This window comes from Triturus cristatus, chromosome 3_2 (assembly GCF_964204655.1).
Source record: "Triturus cristatus chromosome 3_2, aTriCri1.1, whole genome shotgun sequence".
In the NCBI taxonomy this organism is placed as follows: Eukaryota; Metazoa; Chordata; class Amphibia; order Caudata; family Salamandridae; genus Triturus; species Triturus cristatus.
In genome coordinates, this window is record NC_140584.1 from 229258233 (window position 1) to 229279369 (window position 21137).

Genomic DNA, 21137 nt, shown 5'->3' on the forward strand with positions numbered 1-21137 from the left:
CATGCCTGAAACCTATGGTTTTTTTCATTGAATTTCAAAGGTTCTTTAAATGCTAGTTTCTAACTATGGCTACAGAGGTAGGACATGTGAAGAAAGAAGAAAAAAAGCACAGAAAGAAGCAAAAGAAATGCCGAAAGAAACAACAGAAGTCCACAAAGCCAAAGAAAAGTGCAGGAAGAAGGAAGACGTGCAGAAAGAACTGACAGAGGAGCAGAAAGAAGCCTTGCTGCAAAATCATCCTGTGCCCACAACTTTTTCAGCGCCACAGAGCTGTGTTGCAGAGAGGTGTAAAAAGGGGCGTGGCCTCTGAACACCTCTCTCTGCAACGCAGCTCCCTGGCGCATACTGGAGGTACCTGGTAGGCTAGTTGGCCCCCAGGGACCCTCAGTATTCAAGCGGAATTAATTCCTCAACTTTCAACTTGCCAGGGGGCGCATTTGCACAGTGGTGAAGGAAGAGGGCAGGGCCTGAGGTCACATGTGTGCAAACACGCCCTGTGGCGCATTTTAATTTGGGGAATTTATTCCTCTTCAATCCTGAGGGTCCGTGGGAGCCAACTAGCCCACTATTTACCTCCAGTATGAGCCAGGGAGTTGCTTTGCAGAGAGGTGTTCAGAGGCCACGCCCCTTTTTACACCACTCTGTAACGCAGCTCTGTGGCGCTTACTGGAGGTACCCGGTGGGCTAGTTGGCCCCCAGGAACCCTCAGGATTGAAGAGGAATTAATTCCCCAACTTCAAACGCGCCACAGGGCATGTTTGCACACATATCACCTCAGGCCCCACCCCCTCCCTTCACCATTGTGCAAACGCGCCTGTGGCGCATTTTAAGTTGGGGGATTAAGTCCCCTTGAATCCTGAGGGTCCCTGGATTCCAACTAGCCCACCAGGTACCTCCAGTAAGCGCCAGAGAGCTGTGTTGCAGAGAGGTGTATAAAGGGGTGTGGCCTCTGAACACCTCTCTGCAACGCAGCTCCCTGGCGCATACTGGAGGTTCCTGGTGGGCTAATTGGCCCCCAGGGTCCCTCACTATTCAAGGGGAATTACTACCCCATCTTACAATGCCCCAGGGGGCGCGTTTGCAGAGTGCTGCAGGGAGGGGGCGGGGCCTCCGGCGCAATGCTGGTCTTTTTTTTTTTTTTTAAGAAATGGGGGGCTGTGTGGCCCCTCTTCCTTTTCTATTTTATGGGCTCTGGGGACCCCATCCCCCAGGGCCTGACCCCCATTTAAAAAAAAAAAATGTTACGGGAAGGGGGCCACATGGGCCCCCCTCCCGTGGCTAATTCCGGCCCCGGGGACCCCATCCCCCGAAGCATGGCCACATTTTTTTTTATTATGGAGAAGAGCTGCGTGGCCCCCCTCTTAAGGCCTCTATTGGCCCCGGGGACCCCATAACCCGGGCCCGGCCTTTCTTTATTTCTTAATTATTTAATTTTTTTCTTTGGGAGGGGGGCTGCGTGGACCCCTCCCGGGCCACTTCTGGCCCCCAGTACCCCATCCCCGGGGAATGGCCATTGCTTTTTTGGGGGCGGTTTCAGAGGGGGGCCATGTGGTCCCCCTCCTTAGGCCTATTATGGCCCCAGGGACCCCATCCCCCAGGGCTGGCCCTATCCGTTTTTGGACCTTGGTGGGGTCCCCAATCCCTCCACGGTCCCACCGGCTCCCCGCGTCCTGCAGGAGCCAGCATTCCTTTTCCACAAGGGGAGCTGCTGACATGCAGCTCCCCTTATGGAAAAGCAATTTTGCGTTGCTTCATTGAAGCGAGAGCAGGTTTCCCTGATCTTGCTTCAATGAAGCAAAGCAGAGTTTGCAATGACAGGGCGGGAGCCGCGAGGCTCCCGCCCTGTCATTGCAAACAGCAGTGTCCCGGGGTGGGCACCCCGGGACACTGCAGGAGATGGCCCTGGGGGTTGGGGTCCCCTGGGCCATCATTGGCTCCAGGAGGGGGGCTGCGCGGTCCCCCTCCCACTTAATGCAAAGCCCCGGGGTGTGGTGGTCCCCAGGGCTCGGGGGTCCGTAACGGGGCCCCTATTTTAAATAATTAGTGCCCCGGGGAGGTGGTGGTCCCCGAGGTGTGTGGGGGGCTCGAGCCCCCCACACAGGTTAATTATATTTTTTTTAAAAGCCCCAGGGATGGTTGGTGGTGTGGGGAGGATTGGGGCCCCCCACACTTTTTTTTCAACTGCCCCGGGACCTGGCCCACCCGGAGGCTTTATTAACACGAAGTGCGGGAGCCCGTGCTTCATTTTATTTTTATTTTCGGGTGGATCCTCCGTGCATCCAACGATTTAAAAAATAAAAATGCTTTTTTTGGCCCTGGGGGTCCTTCTGGGACCCCGTGAGCAGAACTAGGGGGCAGGGTGTTTCTACCCTGCCCCCTTTTCCTATTTTGTGCATTTGTTTTTCTGTTTTCTTGTGCCTCGGTAGAACCTGCCAACACTTCCTGGTTTGGAGTGTTGACAGCCAATTAGCATGAAGCTCGTGATCGGGAGGGTGCGTGGATCCACCACGGCCATAGATATCACTATCTTTATTTCTTAATGTCTCAAAAACTACTGAACGGATTTACACCATATTTCAAAAGTTCGCTTTCTGAGCCAAGCAGTACCTTTTTGCCAAATTTGGTGTAATTCCGTTCAGCAGTTTTAGCTATAACTGTGTCTAAAGTTTCCTATGGGAAATTCATTTTTTGACCTCTATTTTTTTAATTTCTCAGGAACTACAGAACAGATTTACACCATTTAAAAAAAAGGTCTCTTTCTGAACTAAGGGCTACCTTTTTGCAAAATGGGGTGTAATTCCGTTCGGCAGTTCGGGCTGTACCTGTTCCAAAATTTCCTATGGGAAATAACATGGAGAAAATGCGTTTTGGGACCCCCCTTTTTTATCAGCCCCCGCTTGACGAATCACCCCCAATCTTTCAGGATAGGAGCTGACTGGAGCGCCTCACCAGTTTTGAAAATCTCACAAAGATTCGTCATCCGGCATCAAAGTTATTGGAAAAAGAGTGCACTCGCAGGCGGGTGCTTCTAAATACGAGGGTGCTCCCGCATAACAATTACAGCTCCAACTCTCCTCCTCACTCCGACTTTCATAAAGAAAGAAAGCACTCACTGGGGGTTGTTTCCGTTAATTTATTTGGTGGAAACTTTGCACGTATACTCAAACATACTTTCTATGTTTACCGATCGCCGGAAAGTCAGGGTTTTCAACATTTCTCTTCCTGCATAAGCATAGAAGAGGGACTATCGCAACATTGCGACGACCCTCACAACCCATACAGCCTACTCGCACCATCTTGGAATGTCTAAATACATGTATAAACATTTCAAAAAGCAGTGATTGTCAGTCATAATACCAACAATGGAGTAAATAACCTCCCACACCGAGTACAGAGCATAAATCGTCTATCACGCCTAACAATGGGTAATGTTCGTACTCCGGCGCTTTTCCCAAAATTCATTATTAAATTAAATTCATCTCGCCCTATATGGGCAACGTCCGGGAAGGAAATGTCACTATTTTTCAAAAATCAACACAATATTATCCTCATAACTCTAGGCAGCCTATCTACATATTCCATCATATTTACAATTATGTCCAAGAAACCAAAAATCCAGTACATAATCAAAATCAGAAATCAGCAAAGGGAAGAGAAAGATAAGAGAAGAGAAGAAAAAGAAAGAGAAAAGAAAAGAAACAGGGAGAAATGCATAAATAATCATATATACACACATCCTCTATGCAAAATAACATAATTTCAGTGAATATATATACATACATGATATTTTAATCAGACTAGTTCATCAGATGTCTCACTCCCCCAGATGTATGGCAAGCTCTTCACTACTGTTGAGGCCTAACGGTGCCTTTGTCTGAAGGTCAATTATATATCGTGACTCCAGCCTACGTAATCTTAAGATCCTATCTCCACCTCTAGGACTGATAGGCACATGGTCAAGGCAGAAATAACTCAACAAATCCCTGTTGCGATGATGTACTTTATCAAAATGACGCGCAACAGGGTATGCTTCATCCCCCTCCACTATTGCCCGCATGTGTTCCAATATCCTGATTTTAGTAGGATGGATTGTACTGCCTACATAACGTAAGCCACATGGGCATATGAGACAGTATACTGTATAGGGTGTAGTGCAGGTCAGAAACTTCCCAATGACTTTATGAATGCCTACCGTAGGAATGTCATAAGCAAGGACCCTCTTGTTTCCCTTGCAGGCTTTACACTTACCGCATGGGAAAAACCCTTGCATGGACCCAAAAGCAGATCTCGGGCCATCAGTTAAGTGACTACGAACTAGGTCATTTTTCAACGACCTAGCCTACCTAAATGTAATAAGGGGATTAGAAGGAAGATCCTCCCCTATTACATTGTCAGTCTGTAATATGTGCCAGTTTTTCTTCATGATTCTTTTCAGATTCCTTGCATTCCTAGAAAAGGTAGTGATAAGCTGAAATTTGCCCTCACTGGTTCTATTGTCTGTGCTTTGTATGTCTTTATTCCTCAATAGATTTCTTCTCTTCTCTTTTCTTTCTCTTCCCTTTGCTGATTTCTGATTTTGATTATGATCTGGATTTTTGGTTTTTTGGATATAAAGCAGTATAAGCCCATTTGTATATCTGACCTGCACTACACCCTATACAGTATACTGTCTCATATGCCCATGTGACAATCACTGCTTTTTGAAATGTTTATACATGTATTTAGACATTCCAAGATGGCGCGAGTAGGCTGTATGGGTTGCGAGGGTCATCGCGATGTTGCAAAAGTCCCTCTTCTATGCTTATGCAGGAAGAGAAATGTTGAAAACCATGATTTTCCAGCGCTTCGGTAAACATAGAAAAAGGTTGTTACCGAAATGCGTCTGTTTGTGTATACGTGCAAAGTTTCCGCCGAATAAATTAACGGAAACGACCCCCCGTGAGTGCTTTCTTTCTTGATGAAAGTCGGAGTGAGGAGGAGAGTTGGAGCTGTAATATATATATATATATACATATATATAGATATCTATATCTATATATATATATATATGTACACACACACACAGAGGGCCCCATTATGGTGACGATCAACCCACAATCACAACCACATTTACCCCCGCCACATTACCATGGCGGGGGTACCGCGACGGATGGATAGTCCATCAGCCGCTTTTCCACCGGTCGGCAATCGTCACGGCTGCCGGTTGGACGGAACTCGTACCGCCATCCATATTATGATGCCTGGCAGTTCAGGCCTTCCCATTGCAGGCCCCCGGGGGGGATCTGCAATGGGGGATACCTATGGTACCCCCCTTCAGTGCCATGCACAAGGTGGCAGGCACCGCGCAGTGCCTGTCACGTTGTGCATGGCAATGCACAACATGCCTCTTTGGCATTGCGGCGGGTGCTGCTTACAGCAGCATACGCCGCAGAGAAGAAAATGCGGGATGCGACTGCCAGGGTGGCGGTCACATCCTCATTGGCGGTGCGGGACCGCCGCACCCCTGGCGGCCGGTCCCAGCACCTCTACCTAATGGGGCCCATAGTATTTAGTAGTGTTTGTAAATATAAAGATAGTATAATATAGTAAGTTTCCCGTTACAAGAAAGAGCAGTGACTGGACAGAGATTTATTGAGTTTAGTTTTTTGCTTTGCTAAGTCTGAAGTCTCTAGCTCACAGCACCTTCCTTGAGTAAACCTTTGACTGCTCCGCATCCCTCCCTTGAGCTGGAAGTGCTAAAAAGGGGTACTTAGTTCCATATTAAAGGCTCCACAGTATGGGCGTTCCAGAGCACCAAGGACAAAAGACCCGAGTTGTTACAATTCAGGGTTAGTAGCCCCTGTTTGCCCTCTTTGCCCTGGGACCCTCTGATTGCTCTGACCTGGATTTCTAACAGTAGTGATAACATTTTCGTGTTTACAGTTCAAATTGTCTTTTTATATTTTACTTTTTTTCATGAATAAAACAAAGAGGAGGAACCTGCTACGTTCACTGTTGCAATGTGATAAAGCCATCTGTCCCTCGTTCTCTGCCTCTAGCGTTTGCAATCTTCAGGGATGTCTGTGCATTCTAAGATTATTTTATTTTCCTTCGATATGGCCTGGTAAGGAATTTTAAACTAAGCAAGAGTGATCTTGCATAACTCCTATTTTATATGTCATGGGTATTTCGTTTAAGTTTTGTTTCAAGCCCATTATGCTGCTTTGCATACTATTTGACTACAGAAGACTGATTTAAATTGAAAATGTCATACAGGAACAATGTGCCATAGCCTCTAGAAACTTTCTGCAATCCCGCTGGTATCACATGTGATTTTTATACACAGTATTCTCTTGTGGAGAAAAGTGCTACAAAATGCTGCAAAATATTTCTAACATACGAAGAGAATAACATTTTCTGAGAAATGTATGCATATTATATTAATTGAAATGTTTGCAGTTTCCTTCTCCTCTACCCTCTCTTTTATGGGTGTAGGTGAACTAAATATTGCAAATTGTTATATTTTGCTCCTTATCCCTGAGCTTAATGGTTGAACGTTTACCGAACTGATCTCTGGCTTGTTTATTTTTCAGAAAAGATTCACAGACATTCTTCAAGTGAGAGCTATGATCAAAATAAGATATATAGTCCGAGATAACATTTTGTGAAGCGTGGGGAGGCGACCAAATTGTTTTTCTAGATTGTTACTCGGTTTGGTAAAAGTTCACTTCACCTAGAATGTCAAATCCCTCAAGAACACTCTATGGGGAAGATGTACAACCGTTTTCGAGGTTGCAAACAGGAATTTGGCCAGTTTGCAACCATAAAAGTGGTTCTGTCCCATGTACAAACCATATTTTGCGAGTCGGAAACCTATTACCAACTCACAAAATATGGTTTGCGACTCGCTAATAGGAAGGTGCGCACCAAGGGCTTCCCTTCCTAATAGCGAGACGCACAGAAATGTGTTTCTGTTTTGCTACCCCATTTGCGGCTGTAGACCGCTGCCGGCTCTTAAAAAATTAAACATTAAAGTGTCATTTTTCTTTTTTAAATGCATCCTGTTTTCCTTTAAGGAAAACGGCCTGCCTTAAACAAAAAAAAATCACTGCTTTATTTAAAAGCAGTCACAGGCATGGTGGTCTAATGACCCCAGCAGGCCACCATCCCTGGGAGTACGAGCCATTCCCAATGGGGTCACAAATTGTGCTTGCCTCATGAATATTAATGAGGCATGCAATTTGCGACCCCATTGGGAATCGCAGACAGTGTCTGAGACACTGTTGTAAATTCACTTTTGCAAGTCACAAATTGAGAGTCTCAATTCGACACAATTTGCAACTCGCAAAAGTGAATGGTCATACATTTGGCACTATATCCTCCTGAAAGCGTGAAATAATCCTTTTTTGCAGAAATTAAAACGCTTACACAATTTGTTTCTAACTTTCCTCACATCGATTCTCAATTCAACAGCTGATTTGGGAACTAAACAAACTAATCTGCCCATTGCTAGTAATCATTCACGGTTTCCAAAGTCAAGAAAGCAACCCTGCTAAGTTTTCTACATTATCATGAAGCATCTCTAGACATAAATAAAACACTCAAAGCTCAAGGTCCATAAGGGGCAAATCCAATCAGGCCTGAAACCCGTAGGATCCAAGGAAACTGGAAATTTGTTACTATCCTTCTTGTGTTCAGCAACTTGGAATTTTAACCAACTATGATAGAAAATACAGCTCATCTCAAACTGGTCGACCTCCAATAAAGCCCAAAAAATTCCCTGCTCACTTCCACATTCAAATTATAAAATGTTATCTCCATTAGCTATCGAGGATACTCTCCAAATAGCTAGTTCCCCTTCTGTGATATTTTTGTCATCTGAACCTGTGTGATTTATATTTGATAACTGTAAATTCTCTATAAACACTTCAACAAAAACATAAATAAACAGAAGTAATGGATAACCGATTAATACAACCAGTCACGATTACAAGGGCAGGTGAAATAATATACAGCGCAAGGAGATAAAAAGAACAGTTCTGTATTTTAGAAAAGTATGGAATATGAAAAAAGATCAATAAGTAAGAAGAGAGGAAAATGGACTGAGACTTATAAATACCGATGAAAGTGGTGCTTAGCTACAAAAAAGGGAAAAGGCTAGAAACTACTTGAAGGCAGAGCAAAGCACCGAAGGCAGGTCTCAGTGTTCAAGGCCTTGGGTCCTGACCTTGAGCGAACTGTCGGTATCTGATATGAGTCTGCACAATCACATAACTCGAGTACGTTTTGAAATCATGCAAAGTTGGTTGCCAATTGTTAATACATTTTTTTCTATTTCCATTTATGTTTTCTATCATCACAGTTTGTACGATGACATTCATGTACTAAATCTTGGCTCAAATGTTGAAAGGAAGAAGTTGCAAAATAAAACGTGCATTGGCGTGCATGGATTAGTAATAATGTATATATGAAAATGTGCTATTTTTAGTGTGACACTGCACGTACGACTGCAATTCACTAACATGAAACCATCACAATGATACAAAATGTAGCACTAGAATACACTTAAAACAAAACATAATTACGATTTTTTCTAGCAATTAAAGGTTGAAATGTACCATACCAGTTGGTCTTTGCAGGTTTTTTTGTACAATTGTTCTTCTCATCGAACCATCCATGGCAGCTTCTTCTATGTGTGAATGGTCCCCAATTACTGTCCAATACATCATTCTAAATTGCACAAAATGTAGGTTAACACTTGACATTCAACACCAGTTAGGGCAACAGACAGAACGTTTTTGTAAGGCATTTTCAAAATTATGAAATGAAAAGCAGGGAAAAACTTAAAACTGAGAGGTGGCCACCGAAAGAAACAGTGGACCTCATTACAATGTGTTGCCACACAGCAGCGCAGAAAGCCTCCATGTTGCGCTGCCGTGCATCAAGATAAAAGGGCAGAAATGCGCCGTACCTACAAGATATGGAGCATTCCTATCCCTCTCCCCTGCGCCGGAGCACAAACAGCAGTCGTGCACTGAGGGGATGATCATTTTTGTTCAGGAAGGTACACCTTCCTGCACAAAAACAATCATTAAAGGCATTCTGCAGCATGCATAGAAAGAGGAAAAAACAAAGAGAAATAAAAGTATTTCTCCTCATTGCGCCTTCTGATGCATTTTCAGTTTAACAAAATGTTGTAAATCTGGGAATGCGTTAAGTTCCAAGGATGTTGCATAAGGAACACTCACAGCAACACCCATGGAACGCCCCCTTCAAGCCAAGTTATGCGTGTAAGGAAAAGGCATTTACAAGGTAATGAAAAGTTAAGCAGGTTGACTTTACAAGGCCTTCTAAATATGAGGAAACCCACAGCACTGCTGGTGCATCAATAAAAAAGAGACACAGAGTCGGCGCAATAGGCTTGAAAATTAGCCCCATTGATTTTAACAATGCTGCAATCAGGCATAATAAACTCTTAAGCAACAGTTTAGAATCACTTATTTAGGTTGCAAGGCTGGATAATAACTATGAAAATGTATACCTTCTAACAAAACAGTAATGCGTTTTAGCTTTTAATATTTTTGTACTAGGGCATTAACTCCTCCTTACGGGTCCGATTTAACATGTTTACTGTTTAAACCTATGTAGGATCCAATATTATGATCACAGCGATCAACGGTGAATCAAGTCTGCCGGGGACTGGATTGCAAGCAAGGAAATGCCATGTCCTGCTTCCCATTTGTGAAGTGAAATACAATCATAACTGGGGCCTAAACCACTGGGCCTCGGTGCCACTGCACTTGCTGCAAGGATGATACTTATACCCCTGGTAATAGTGGAACTTGAAAGCACTTACCCTTTCTTGGGATTAACAGCGATTGCATAAGGCTCTCCTGCGATGTTCGAGAGCAAGCGCGTGCAGTTGGGTCCGTTGATTTGTCCAACATTGATAGAGTATCGTAAACTAGTCCAATGAGTTGTGTAGTAACTGAACCAGTGCATTCTCGAATGATCCGTCCAATAAATGTTTCCAGCTACCCAATCTACAGCAATGTCCCTTGGCCTTTTAAATTCCGGGCACTGAAAAGGCAAAAATTATATTGTTAAACCAGAATAAGGGTCAGTAGTCTCTGATTAGTATATTAGGGATCCAGGCGACACATTAGTCAAGGTTGGAGTGTCATTATGTTTTATTTTTATTTTATTATTTGGACGAAACTAAGGTTTTCCTTCTCTTTGACAAACAAATGTATCATATGTGTTATGATAGTGTTACAGACCCAGATGTTCAGGTATCCTAGAATATGTTAGAACTGGAAATAGTAACAGGTTTTGGAAGTGGTCAATGAGCTTAATAGGAAAGGCTTCATTCATGTTCTTGGGAAATTTCCTGAGAATCTTCTAATATTTTTAGTGTTCCTGGAGCTCTATTTTCCAACAGAGGACCAATCAAGTGCAAGAAGTCCAATCTTTATCAAGAGAGCTAATGTACTACATGTCTTTAGGCCCAGAGGTGCTCCTGTCTGAGGTGTCTACTCACATCAGAGCTAGGGCAATGCAATCCTTAATTCAGATTTAATAAGCCACAGAAAGCTACCTTATGCATCGGGGAAGTTATTGACGTCATTCAGATGCTGCTCAATGTTGTTGCTTTTACCTTCAGACTAAGTGCCTTACTACAAGTATGACGCTCCACAGGACCACCGTACTTGCAGTGGCGGTCTGCCACCACTGTGGGTCCGTTCGCATTATTTAGGGTGTGGCAGTCGGACCACCACAGGATAGCTGCATCCGTCAGGGATTCTGGATACCGTGGCAGTTGCACGAAGGAAGGGGTAAAATATGCTAGTGGTGCCGCTGCAGCTTCACTGTGCATGTTACGAGTTGCCTGTCCATCACGCATTCTATGGCGGTGAGCCCGCCATGAAAAGGGTGGCAGAGAGGCAACTAAGGGGACCCTAATAGGACCTCTTGCTGATCCTGGGACTGTGGGTGCATGCGGGTGGCACATGTTGCGCCTCCCTGAAATTGCACCCCAGTTTCTGCATGGTGTGGCATGCATGCCAAATCATGTAGAAACGTGCTGCAGGTGCTGTCACAGCATTGTGTGCAGTTAAGGTTAATCTTGCAGCCTTATACAGCCATCGCCATGAGACCACCGCACTGACTAAGGGCAGGCGACTGTCTTGGTGGTCATCCTGTCGGCACAACGCAGTGGTTGTGGGCCGACAAAAGGACCACCAAACTTGACATAACGCCCTTAGATTTTTTTCAGTAAGTTGGGCTTCCTCGCCAGGGCAAAGCTGCAGGCTGTAAATGAGGAGGATCTGACGTTGTCAGATACCTTTCAGCATTATTTCCGCTGAAATAGAATTGTTGCTGCAGGAAAAGAATGTAGTGGTAGCTGCAGTGATGTACTCTCAGGAGATCGGCTGGCAGGTTGGTCCCAGTTCCTGGAGGGTTCTTCAAACAAAAAATTATCAAAACTTGTCTAACTCCCAGGGTTTTAGGCTTAAACAGGAGGCAGGAAGAGCACTCTGACTCTAACTTGGACCTTAGAAACAGAACTTGGGGCTTAAGACTGGGCTCTTCCAGGACAGTGAGTTTCTTGCAGCTTTGTGTCCCTGTACCTTAACAGGATGTCAGCTAAATGAACATGGGAACAGGTCCAGCCTTTAGGTCTCCTCTTAGGCCTCAACAGCATATGCAGTCCTCCGCTGTCTTTCACAGGTCTGGTAGATTTCTGAAGAGGGTACTTAGAGGTGCCACATTTGTGCATGGCAGTAGCCTGTGGGTGGGAGTCACTCCTGGCCATTCCCTCACCAATCAGTAAAAACCCCTGTGGGTAGCCCTACAAACTTTTGCAGCGGTTTCTGTGGCCCTACTGCAAACAATCCCACAGTGTCCTTCTCTAACCTGTGCAGAGATTCTGTGTCCACCCTAGATGTCTGACTAGGGAAATAAACTATTCCTCTTATGTCATCACTTAAAATGGTTCTGGAGGCAGCTCCTCTCCCACTGTTATTGATGCTTTGTTGACTATATGGACAAAGGAGCGGTGAGCCCAGGTGTCTGCCTGTGACAGGGTACACATATTTGAAGTTAATTCAGTTCCTGGACATCGCCCAGATGGTCATCCTGTTAGTGGAAAAAAACACCTTCGCACATCTAAGGCATTGTCTCAGCTATAAGACTAATCTGCTCCAGGTTAACAGTTGGATGGCAATGGGTTTCTAGAGACTTTAGGCAGTTAAAAGGTGACTTTATAAAAATACCTTTTGTAAAATATGTTGTTCAAATCCAAATTTGCTACTGAATTTAGTTTGTAGTAATCTTTTAAGAAGTCCAAGAATGTATTTTGTAGCTGTTCTCTGTGCAGAGATATAATTAGTAACTTTAAAATTGTCTCCCAGTGTTTCCCTATCAAACAGCTAAGTCTGCTACGGTAAAAACTGCGTTTAGGGCCTCATCACGGTAAGGACATGTTTAATATTAATAATTTACTTGCCCTACTTTTAAATACCATGGCTCATGGGCATTTAATGCCTACTTAGGGGTGAAATATTCATATTTGGAGTGAGGATTTAGGCCTGTCAAATTGGGCTGTTTTGACAAGTCAAAATTGCAGTTTTAAAACTACACATACAGGCAACAGTGGTAGGCCTGCTGTCATGGTTTGCACTGTCACACTAAGAGTGCAACAATGTGTGCTGTAGTCCACTAATGAAATTTAACTCACAGGCCCTGAGTACACTTTACATCTGAGGCTAGGGACTTTTAGGCAAGTGTATACACCAAGCACTGGACAGCAGTATCCCAGTGGGCAGAGTCTATAACCACCAATAAAATCTATCAAAAGGAGTGTGACCAAATAAAGGGGCATTGTCCTCCATAACATATATCTAATTAGTGGAAATGTCCTTAGCCAACATATATTTTATTTCGAACACTATATTAAAAACATCTGATCACATAGTAGTCATACTACTGCCTATTAGTAAACCAGTTAAAACTCCTACCTTGGCTGAGATTCCAGTAGCTCAGGAGTAATGATATTCTCTCACACATTCCCTTGGTTTGAGGAATTATTAAGGGTGGTAAATGGGGCACATAGATGGGAGAGTCTCCTACAAATATTTATCACACACAGTTTGCCCTGAATAAAGCATGGCTCAGACAAATGACTAATATCTTGTAACTGCTTTTTTATGGCAACCTTCTGACTGTGAACACTTGACACTTCTCAAAAGCTGATTCTCACAAAGAATGTGCTGCCTCCTGTTGAGCAAAATTATATCAAAGGTGAAAAACCTCAGTAATTCCATAAAAGTGTGGGCTCTCTCAGACAAACAAGGAGAGGGATAATACAAATGTGTGCTTTCAGTAGATCTATTTGGCAGAGAGAGAGAAGCATGGAATTTTTTGTTTTTGCCAAGTTTGATAGTAAGGCTTGTGGGAAGGAATTTGCAGGTAAGTCACAGGATCTGATTGAGACTCTGCTGAAATCTTGCTATAATTCATTTAGAGAACTAACCCTCTCAATATGATTTACCCTAAAGAAACACTGTAACCACAACTCTCAAATCAGAGTGCTACTGTAATCAAAAAAATATAAAGAAAAATCCAGATGGCAAAGTACTTTTTGCCCAATGCAGGACTAACAAGTATACTTACGCTTGTTTGATCACTGACTTCGCATCTTCTAAGGGCAGGAAAACTAAGTATATTTTGATTCTAAAGAAGAGGAGGATCAATAATATATTCAAAAGAAGAAGCATCATGTTTACTTGGACCTTTGAATGTGGTATACAGCTTAAATTGGGAGAAGCATTTTCAACACTTGGCCATATCACCTGTTGCTCGGGGAACATTCCTAGATGATTTTGAACATTTTGGAGCACCAGGAAAAACATTGAGACCCCACTATCTGGAAATTTGTTTTCATTAGTTCATTTCTAAAAAGGGACTTTTGCTGCAGGTGATTGACACTGGGTTTCAAAAGTTATTTCGGGAGGACAGAATTTTCCCTGAAACTAATCGCATTTAAACTGGTGGGCATTTCATTCTTTTAATTCCCAAATACTAATGTACTGCTGCCATCAAGAGACATTTTGAGAAGCACAATCAGAGTATTAGTCAATTTTTGACTTCCATTGAATAATTTGATGAAAAAAGCCTAATTCTTTTTATTATGTCGTGATACCAACATCCAGGTTACTTCATTTTTGTGTTATGTTGATCCTTTAATTTAATTCATTATTCATTGATTCACTTGATTGACTCAGGTTTGTGACATTTTGTATTATGATTATTCTTAATTTCAATATTGTGTTGGCATTTTTGTTCTGGTGTCATATACATTTTAAACAAAGAAATGCCTTGATGCTGTGTTTAAACTACCATGGGTATTCTCAGGATTCCTCAGATAAATCAGTTTTTATGTTTAGGAACTAGATTATATTACTGTGTGTGCATCTCTTTTCCATATTATTACAAACTGGCTTCTTACAATCAGTGTATGATGTTGATTATATGTTCTATTTAATGCTGGTTTCTCAGAAGAGGATTAAGGACAAATTTAAAGTACCTGATTGCCATTTAAGCCTGGGTATTCATGACTACATATTGTCAATTATACTGTTAGCCAAATGAATACACAAGTTATATTATTAACTCCCATCTCTTTACTTATATTAATATGTGTGTATAATTATCATGTATTAGTCGCACAAAGGGAATTTGGAGTCTTAAAAAACCCGAAAGCTTGACCTCCTCTTTCATAAATATACCAATAGCAATGAGTTCTCCTAGACAACTCTCAAGCATCTCCTCTAATTTACGGATGGTAAACCAACAGCACAGGGGGGCTAAACATCGTTGTTGCTGGGGCTCCCACATCTGCCAGGGGACGATGGATCCCAAAACTCTCTGCAGGGGAGGAACCTGCATCACCAGCAAGCACTTTAAGAGCACCGCAAAACCCCGCTGCTTTGGGGGTTAAACATTGTTTGTGCTGGACCTACCACATCTGCCAGGAGACTGCAGGTCCCGCAACTCTCTGCATGGGAGGAGCGTGCACCACCAGCAAGTGCTTTAAGAGTGACGCAAAGCCCTGCTGCTTTGGGGGATAAACATCATTGTTGCTGGAGCTGCCACATCTTTAGGGGACTAGGGGTCCCAAATCTCTCTGAAGCGGAGGAGCCAGCACCACCTGCAAACTCTTTAAGAGCGCAGTGAAGCCCCGCTGCTTTGGAGGCTAAACATTGCTGTTGCTAGAGCTGCCTCGTCTGACAGGAGACTATGAGTCCCAAAACCTTTTACAGGGGGAGCCTACACCCCCTGCAAGCACTTAAAGAGTGCCACAAAGCCCTGCCACTTTCAGGGCTAAACATTGTAGTTGCAGGAGCTGCCACGTCGGATAGGGGACTATGGGTCCCATAACTTTCTGCAGGGGAAGACCTTGCAGCATCTGCAAGCCGTCCACTCCAATTGCCGGTGAGAAATCCTGCCCATATCTAGCTGTCTTTTGCAGAGCTCCCCAGTTGTGGGCAGGACAGAGCGAGACATATGATGAACTCCATAATAAAATACTGGGTTGGCTCACAGGGTTCAGAGGTTTTTCTCTATCTAAGGCCTACAACATACTATTTACCAAAAGAGTGGCCTGGATTGGGCCCGAGAGGGCAGATCAAGGTAGCCACTGTGTTATCAACTTTAAATCTCCAGCTTTGGCCCAAAGCATCCTATTTGGTCGTGCAAGTAATCGCTTAGTAGGGACCCATATGGAGCCCTTACCCCTAGGTTATTTTTACTGTCCCCCCACTCGACAACACTTTACAACATACCAGTAATCACAGAGGCAATACATCCAACCTCTACAAACTACTTTTCACCCCAATCAGAAGAGATATGGCGACCCCTATCCCATATGACACACAATTGGTTTGACAGGTGTATATTTGACTCTTTGATGAACAGTGACTAGCCCCTAGTTCCAATATTGGGGGGGGGGGAACCCCGGGGAGTCACTTCATTTAGTCCAGAGAGAGAGCCTATTAGGAACCTCACCTCTGTTATGTATAGCTCTTGGTGTGATATGGGTTTTTCATACCATTGTCGGCTGTGGGATTTTCCCAAACGTAGTCTGCCATCATGATATAAGAGTCATCTGCCCTAAAACCCATCCATTAGATGTAGGACAGCAGCCAGACAGTCTTGAGAGCCAAAAACCTTCATAGCGGGACCCTGCTTCAACCAAGAGGGTACAGTACTGTCATGGGTTATCTACACCACCTGTTTGCCAACTCACACTTCAGATGCATATTGGCTGCCCTGCCTTGGTGCATCAATCCAAAAGACTGCTCTTAGATGGCAGGGATACCGCCACCACTTTAGAAACCCAGACCAAGCTCATATCCTGGAATGTAGCAGCCCTAACCTCAAAATCAACCCATCCTGAGTGGTGCAAATGTATAGAGCAACATGATTTCTGTTTCTTCCAAGAGACCTGGTCCCTTCAACCGTTCCAAGAAAGCAGTAAGGGGGTCATAATGTGGGTAAAAATGACTATTACAGGTATGCTGAGAGAGGTCAAGGTAGACTCCACTGACTTACAGTGCATTGGTCTATCTGTCCCCATGGGGTATACTATTCCATTAATAATGTGTACTGTAGATACATCGGGCACAGTAAGGAACCCGTTGCACCTGACCAGCTAAATGCACAATTAGCTGCACTCCCATCAAATGCAAGGAAAATTGGGGGGGGCGAACCACTGTGCGTAGCCTTCTGGCTGATGAGAATGCTATATGGTCAGAACCAGTCCTCATTCAACACAGTAAACATCAATGCACTTACACTAAATCAGGGGCTACACACCTGCAACAGTAGAACTAACTAATATATTTCAGTCGTAGAAATTCTAGCAGCCTAATACCTTATATACTGCTGGATATTAAGGTATGGCAATGCTTGGAATACATGACAGTAATACCTCACCAAGATAGCGACCACAGCACCTTGATCCTCAATCTAAGTACAATTGCTATCGGCCAACCTAAGCGAGACATTTGACAGAAGATTGAGAGTCACTAGTAACAGACATAGGGCATATGGAGAATTCTCAAGAGTCCATCAGTGAGATTTATGGCCTAGTCGTCGATAGCATGGAGGGTTTGTTACCCCTGGCCCAGGCAGGGGTCACCAGAGCACCCCTGGGGGCAATCCCCGAGTTGCATAATAGGTTATTTGAAGTCCAGATGAACACTCAGAGGAAGCGTCTGCTAACGTGGCATAACAAACATTGCAGGGATGCCAAGTCCAAGCTAGTTGATGTGATAAGAAAACAAGACAGGACTTTGATTCAGGTCTCAAGGTGCTTGTATAAAAGACGCCATCTGTTGCAAAAGAAGGGTGTGAGCGATGAAGGTGGGAGAGCCTCCTAGCTGCTGCTAGAGAGAAAGATCAGCATGCTTTCTGGAACCTGGTGTCCTCTGGTAGAAGAGACTGGTTCAGTTCTATTGAAGCAAATTTTCAAGCTAGAGACTCGGTTGCCCATTTATCCAGCCAGTGCAGAAGGGAGAACTGACTGGCCCAGGTAGTGACCCAATGAACCCGGTGGTCTTAGGTCAGCCAGTCAAAGCCAGAGGGGAGGTGGAGGATGGCACCAGGGCAGCACCACTAGGGACATCTGTATGCAGGGATGACCATATTGGAATGGAAGTTCCAGCACAGGAAAAAAAGTTAGCCATCAAAAGAATTGTGCCAAACAAAGCCCAAGATTACACAGAATCCTGGGGATTTATTCTTGAGCGAGGCAGGTATTTGAATTGCCTTTTTCTCAACATTATTCACTGTCCTTATGAAATGGACAACTCCATATTCAGCAGGGTTATATTGGGAAAGTGGTCACTCTGGGTAGAGGACAACTGCATATAGACTTTGTGGACCTACTCTCTGCCTGTGAGCTAGATCCTAGATAGAGCTTCTGGTGGGTATTGCAAGAGTTAGGGGTTCCCAGGATTCGTGAGACTGCATAATAACAACTATGTGCAGGTCAGATGGAGCCAGGCAGGGGAGATGACAGAGCAATTTTCCATAAATAGAGGGGTAAGACAGGGGTGTATACTTGCTTCCACGTTAATTACACTCTATGTCAATGGTCTTATCAACTTTTTAGACCAGTGTAACAGCAAAACTTCTAGGTTGGCAAACATGAGGGTTCCTGTACACAAGTTTGTTGATGACACTCTTCTACTTTCCAACTCTACCATGGGTGTTCTAAACTCCTGGATTGTTTTGAGTGCTTTTGTAAGCAGCCGTGCCTAGAGGTAAACGTGGGTAAAATCAAGTACATGGTCTTAAATCCAGAGAACTCAACCACCGCCAATCCAACATTATGTGACCCCACTCGATCAAGTCCGCACTTTTTCGTACTTGGGCATTACACTAACAGAACACCTTGGGTGGTATGCACACATTACACAGTGCAGGATAAAGCTAGAGCAAGTTGCGGGAGGAATAATCAAGATGCAGTACAGCTCTCAGCTTGACCTACACACCCAGCATTACAGATCCACAAACATCAGGCCTTAGTGATTGCCTCCTATGGCACAGAGTTGTGGGGCCATATGGTTGTACCTACACTAGTCAAGGTAGGAAACTGATTCATGCACCAGCTAGAAGGTGCTCCCATAAGTACTCCCCTACTTCCACTTAGGCTGGAATTTGGGCTGCGAGCCCTATCAGATAAAATTGATCTGGAGTCCCATCCTTTATTGGAGGAGAATCTGGGCTACCCAAAGCTCAAATTGTATTGGAAAGGCCTCATGGAAATACAGGCTCCTGAAACATACCCTGGATAAAACACGTGAAAGCCACTCTGGGAGCAATTGGGTAGGCAATTCTGTTGAGCACCCAAGTCCAGTATTAAAAGAGCCTACTGGCATCACAAATATTCCCTGCTACACACACTAACAAGTATACTTTCCTTGACTGATACTTTTTTCTGCCCAGGAATCCTTTTATAGGGAAGACATCTTGGATGAGACAGAGTGACCTCTAGCTAGGTGCCTTTGTTTGTTATTCCGGTATGGGACTCTACCTCTGCACTTGTTCACCACCAAGTGAGCAATAACCCCAAGGGCTGAGGAATAACAGTTCCCGGCTTGAGGAGCCCCCAAAGAAACCATGGAGTATGCTGTGTCCTTTTACATGAGCAGCAGGCGTTACTGGATACTCCCGCTTTCTAGGGGTGGGCGGAATTTGCGAAATCCACTTTCAAAATTATCACGAAAATGTTAAAAATTATCGCAAACACGCGGAAATATCGCGAAGATGCGGAAGCTTTTTTCCCGCATGTTCGCGAGATTTTTTGCATGGTTGCGGCTCGCCAACTTACCCATGTGGTTGCTCACGGGCGCGGCCATCTTGTTTTCAGTTGTCTCGCGGTGCATGATCGCGAGAAGAAAGACGTGATCGCGCGACGCATGACGTCACTGCGGGCGCGAACTGTCGCAAGACAGCGCAAATGGCTAAACACAATACAACATCTCATGAAGAACGCGACCGGATCAAGAAAACTTGTCGGCGAAAGCAGGGATTCAGGTAAGGCGATCGCGCGCGTGCGAGAATGTATTATTTTACAGCGCGAGCAAGAATCAAATTATCGCCAAGCTGCGGAATGCAGAAATTTTGACATTTTCGCGCTCTCCGCGGAACGCGAAAATGTCAAATTATCGCAATTTCCGCGAACGGAACGAAATTTTCGCCCAGGCCTACTGCTTTCCCAGAATAAGGACATTTGAGAACACAATGTAGCCCTAAGAATATTAAGAACAAACACCACCAAGCCGCTGATTTTTATCATTACCCATTACTTGATGGCTATCTGGAGAGTTAGGCCAAAAATACGTGTCTCCCCTGAGAAGGGGGCTAGTGTTGGTATCTGATGTATAATTCATATACCCAGCACCAATAACTCCAGCTTGAATTCAGCTGTTCTAAACCGTAATGGCACTAACCCTCTAGAAATTTTTCTCTGTTTTTATTTATCTATTCTATACAGACTAAGGACAAAAGTTGTGTGCAAGGTTGCGTTGACCGAAGTTAACTGCAACCAAAAACGTTCTGCATAACCCTACTCTGTATGTGTTAATTATTTTAGCATGTTTTAACTAATTATCGTATGGTTCTTTTGTGTGCTTTTATGGCAGAAATAAAGGTCTTTTGAACTTGATTATGTGCACTATTAATGTAGGTTTCTCAGAAGAGGATTAAAGACAAAGTAAAGTACCTAAATGCCAAAAGGCTTGGTATTTATGAACACAAATTGCCAATTATAATGCTAGTAGGTGAATGTTATGTTATGTTATATGCCTTTTATATAGCTCAAATCACCTTCAGGTCTCTAAGCGCTTTTAGAGAAAAGTGAGCAAGTCACTAGGGCAGAAATATAATGGCAGCAGCAGTGGCAGAAATTACGCAGTTGTTAACACCTCACTAAATAGGAATGTTTTTAAATGCTTCCTGAAGGTGAGAAGAGCCGGTTCCCTGCGTATAAACTCCGGCAGATCATTCCAGATCTGCAGGAGGAAAACAGAGAACGCTCTGCCCCCTTTAGATTTAGAGATGTACCTGGGGGGAATTAAACGGCAGGCCTCAGATGATCGCAGAGTCCGGCCAGGAACATATTTCTCCAAGCGGTCTTTTAAATACTTGGGTGCCTGACCATATATTGCAATATGGGCAATACATAGACCCTTAAACTGCGCTCTCTGTTTAATGGGAAGCTAGTATAGTTTATATAACAGAGGGGTAGCGCATGTCTTTCTAGGAAGTCTAAAAATGAGCCTTGCCACATCGTTCTGCACCACTTGCAATCTCCTGATAAGTTTCTGGGGGAGGCCCATATAAAGGGCATTCCCGTAATCCAGTCTGGAGATGACAGTGGTGGAGACAATTGACTGTAATGAAGATGTTCACAGGAGAGAAGCAAGTTTCCGTAACTGCCTGAGTAGTCCAATACGGGTTCCCAACACAGTGGCAACCTGGAAGGACATAGATAGTTCAGAGTCAATTTTCAACCCCAGGCTTTTTACAACCGGGACTAGGACCAGGACTGCACCTAATTCCGGAGGCCAAAAGAGATCATACCAGGC

General features: G+C 44.0%; 1 protein-coding gene across 1 annotated transcript in view; it reads right to left on the reverse strand.

Annotated features, from left to right (window-relative positions):
• The window catches only part of LRP1B (LDL receptor related protein 1B), a 3634433-nt gene that overhangs the window by 277172 nt on the left and 3336124 nt on the right, over positions 1-21137 (reverse strand). Inside the window, exons 79-80 of the mRNA XM_085647014.1 lie at positions 9836-10059; positions 8603-8709 (exon numbers count right to left, since the gene is read on the reverse strand). Coding sequence (XP_085503140.1) covers positions 8603-8709; positions 9836-10059 — 331 coding nt within the window. The remainder of the gene's footprint in view (positions 1-8602; positions 8710-9835; positions 10060-21137) is intronic.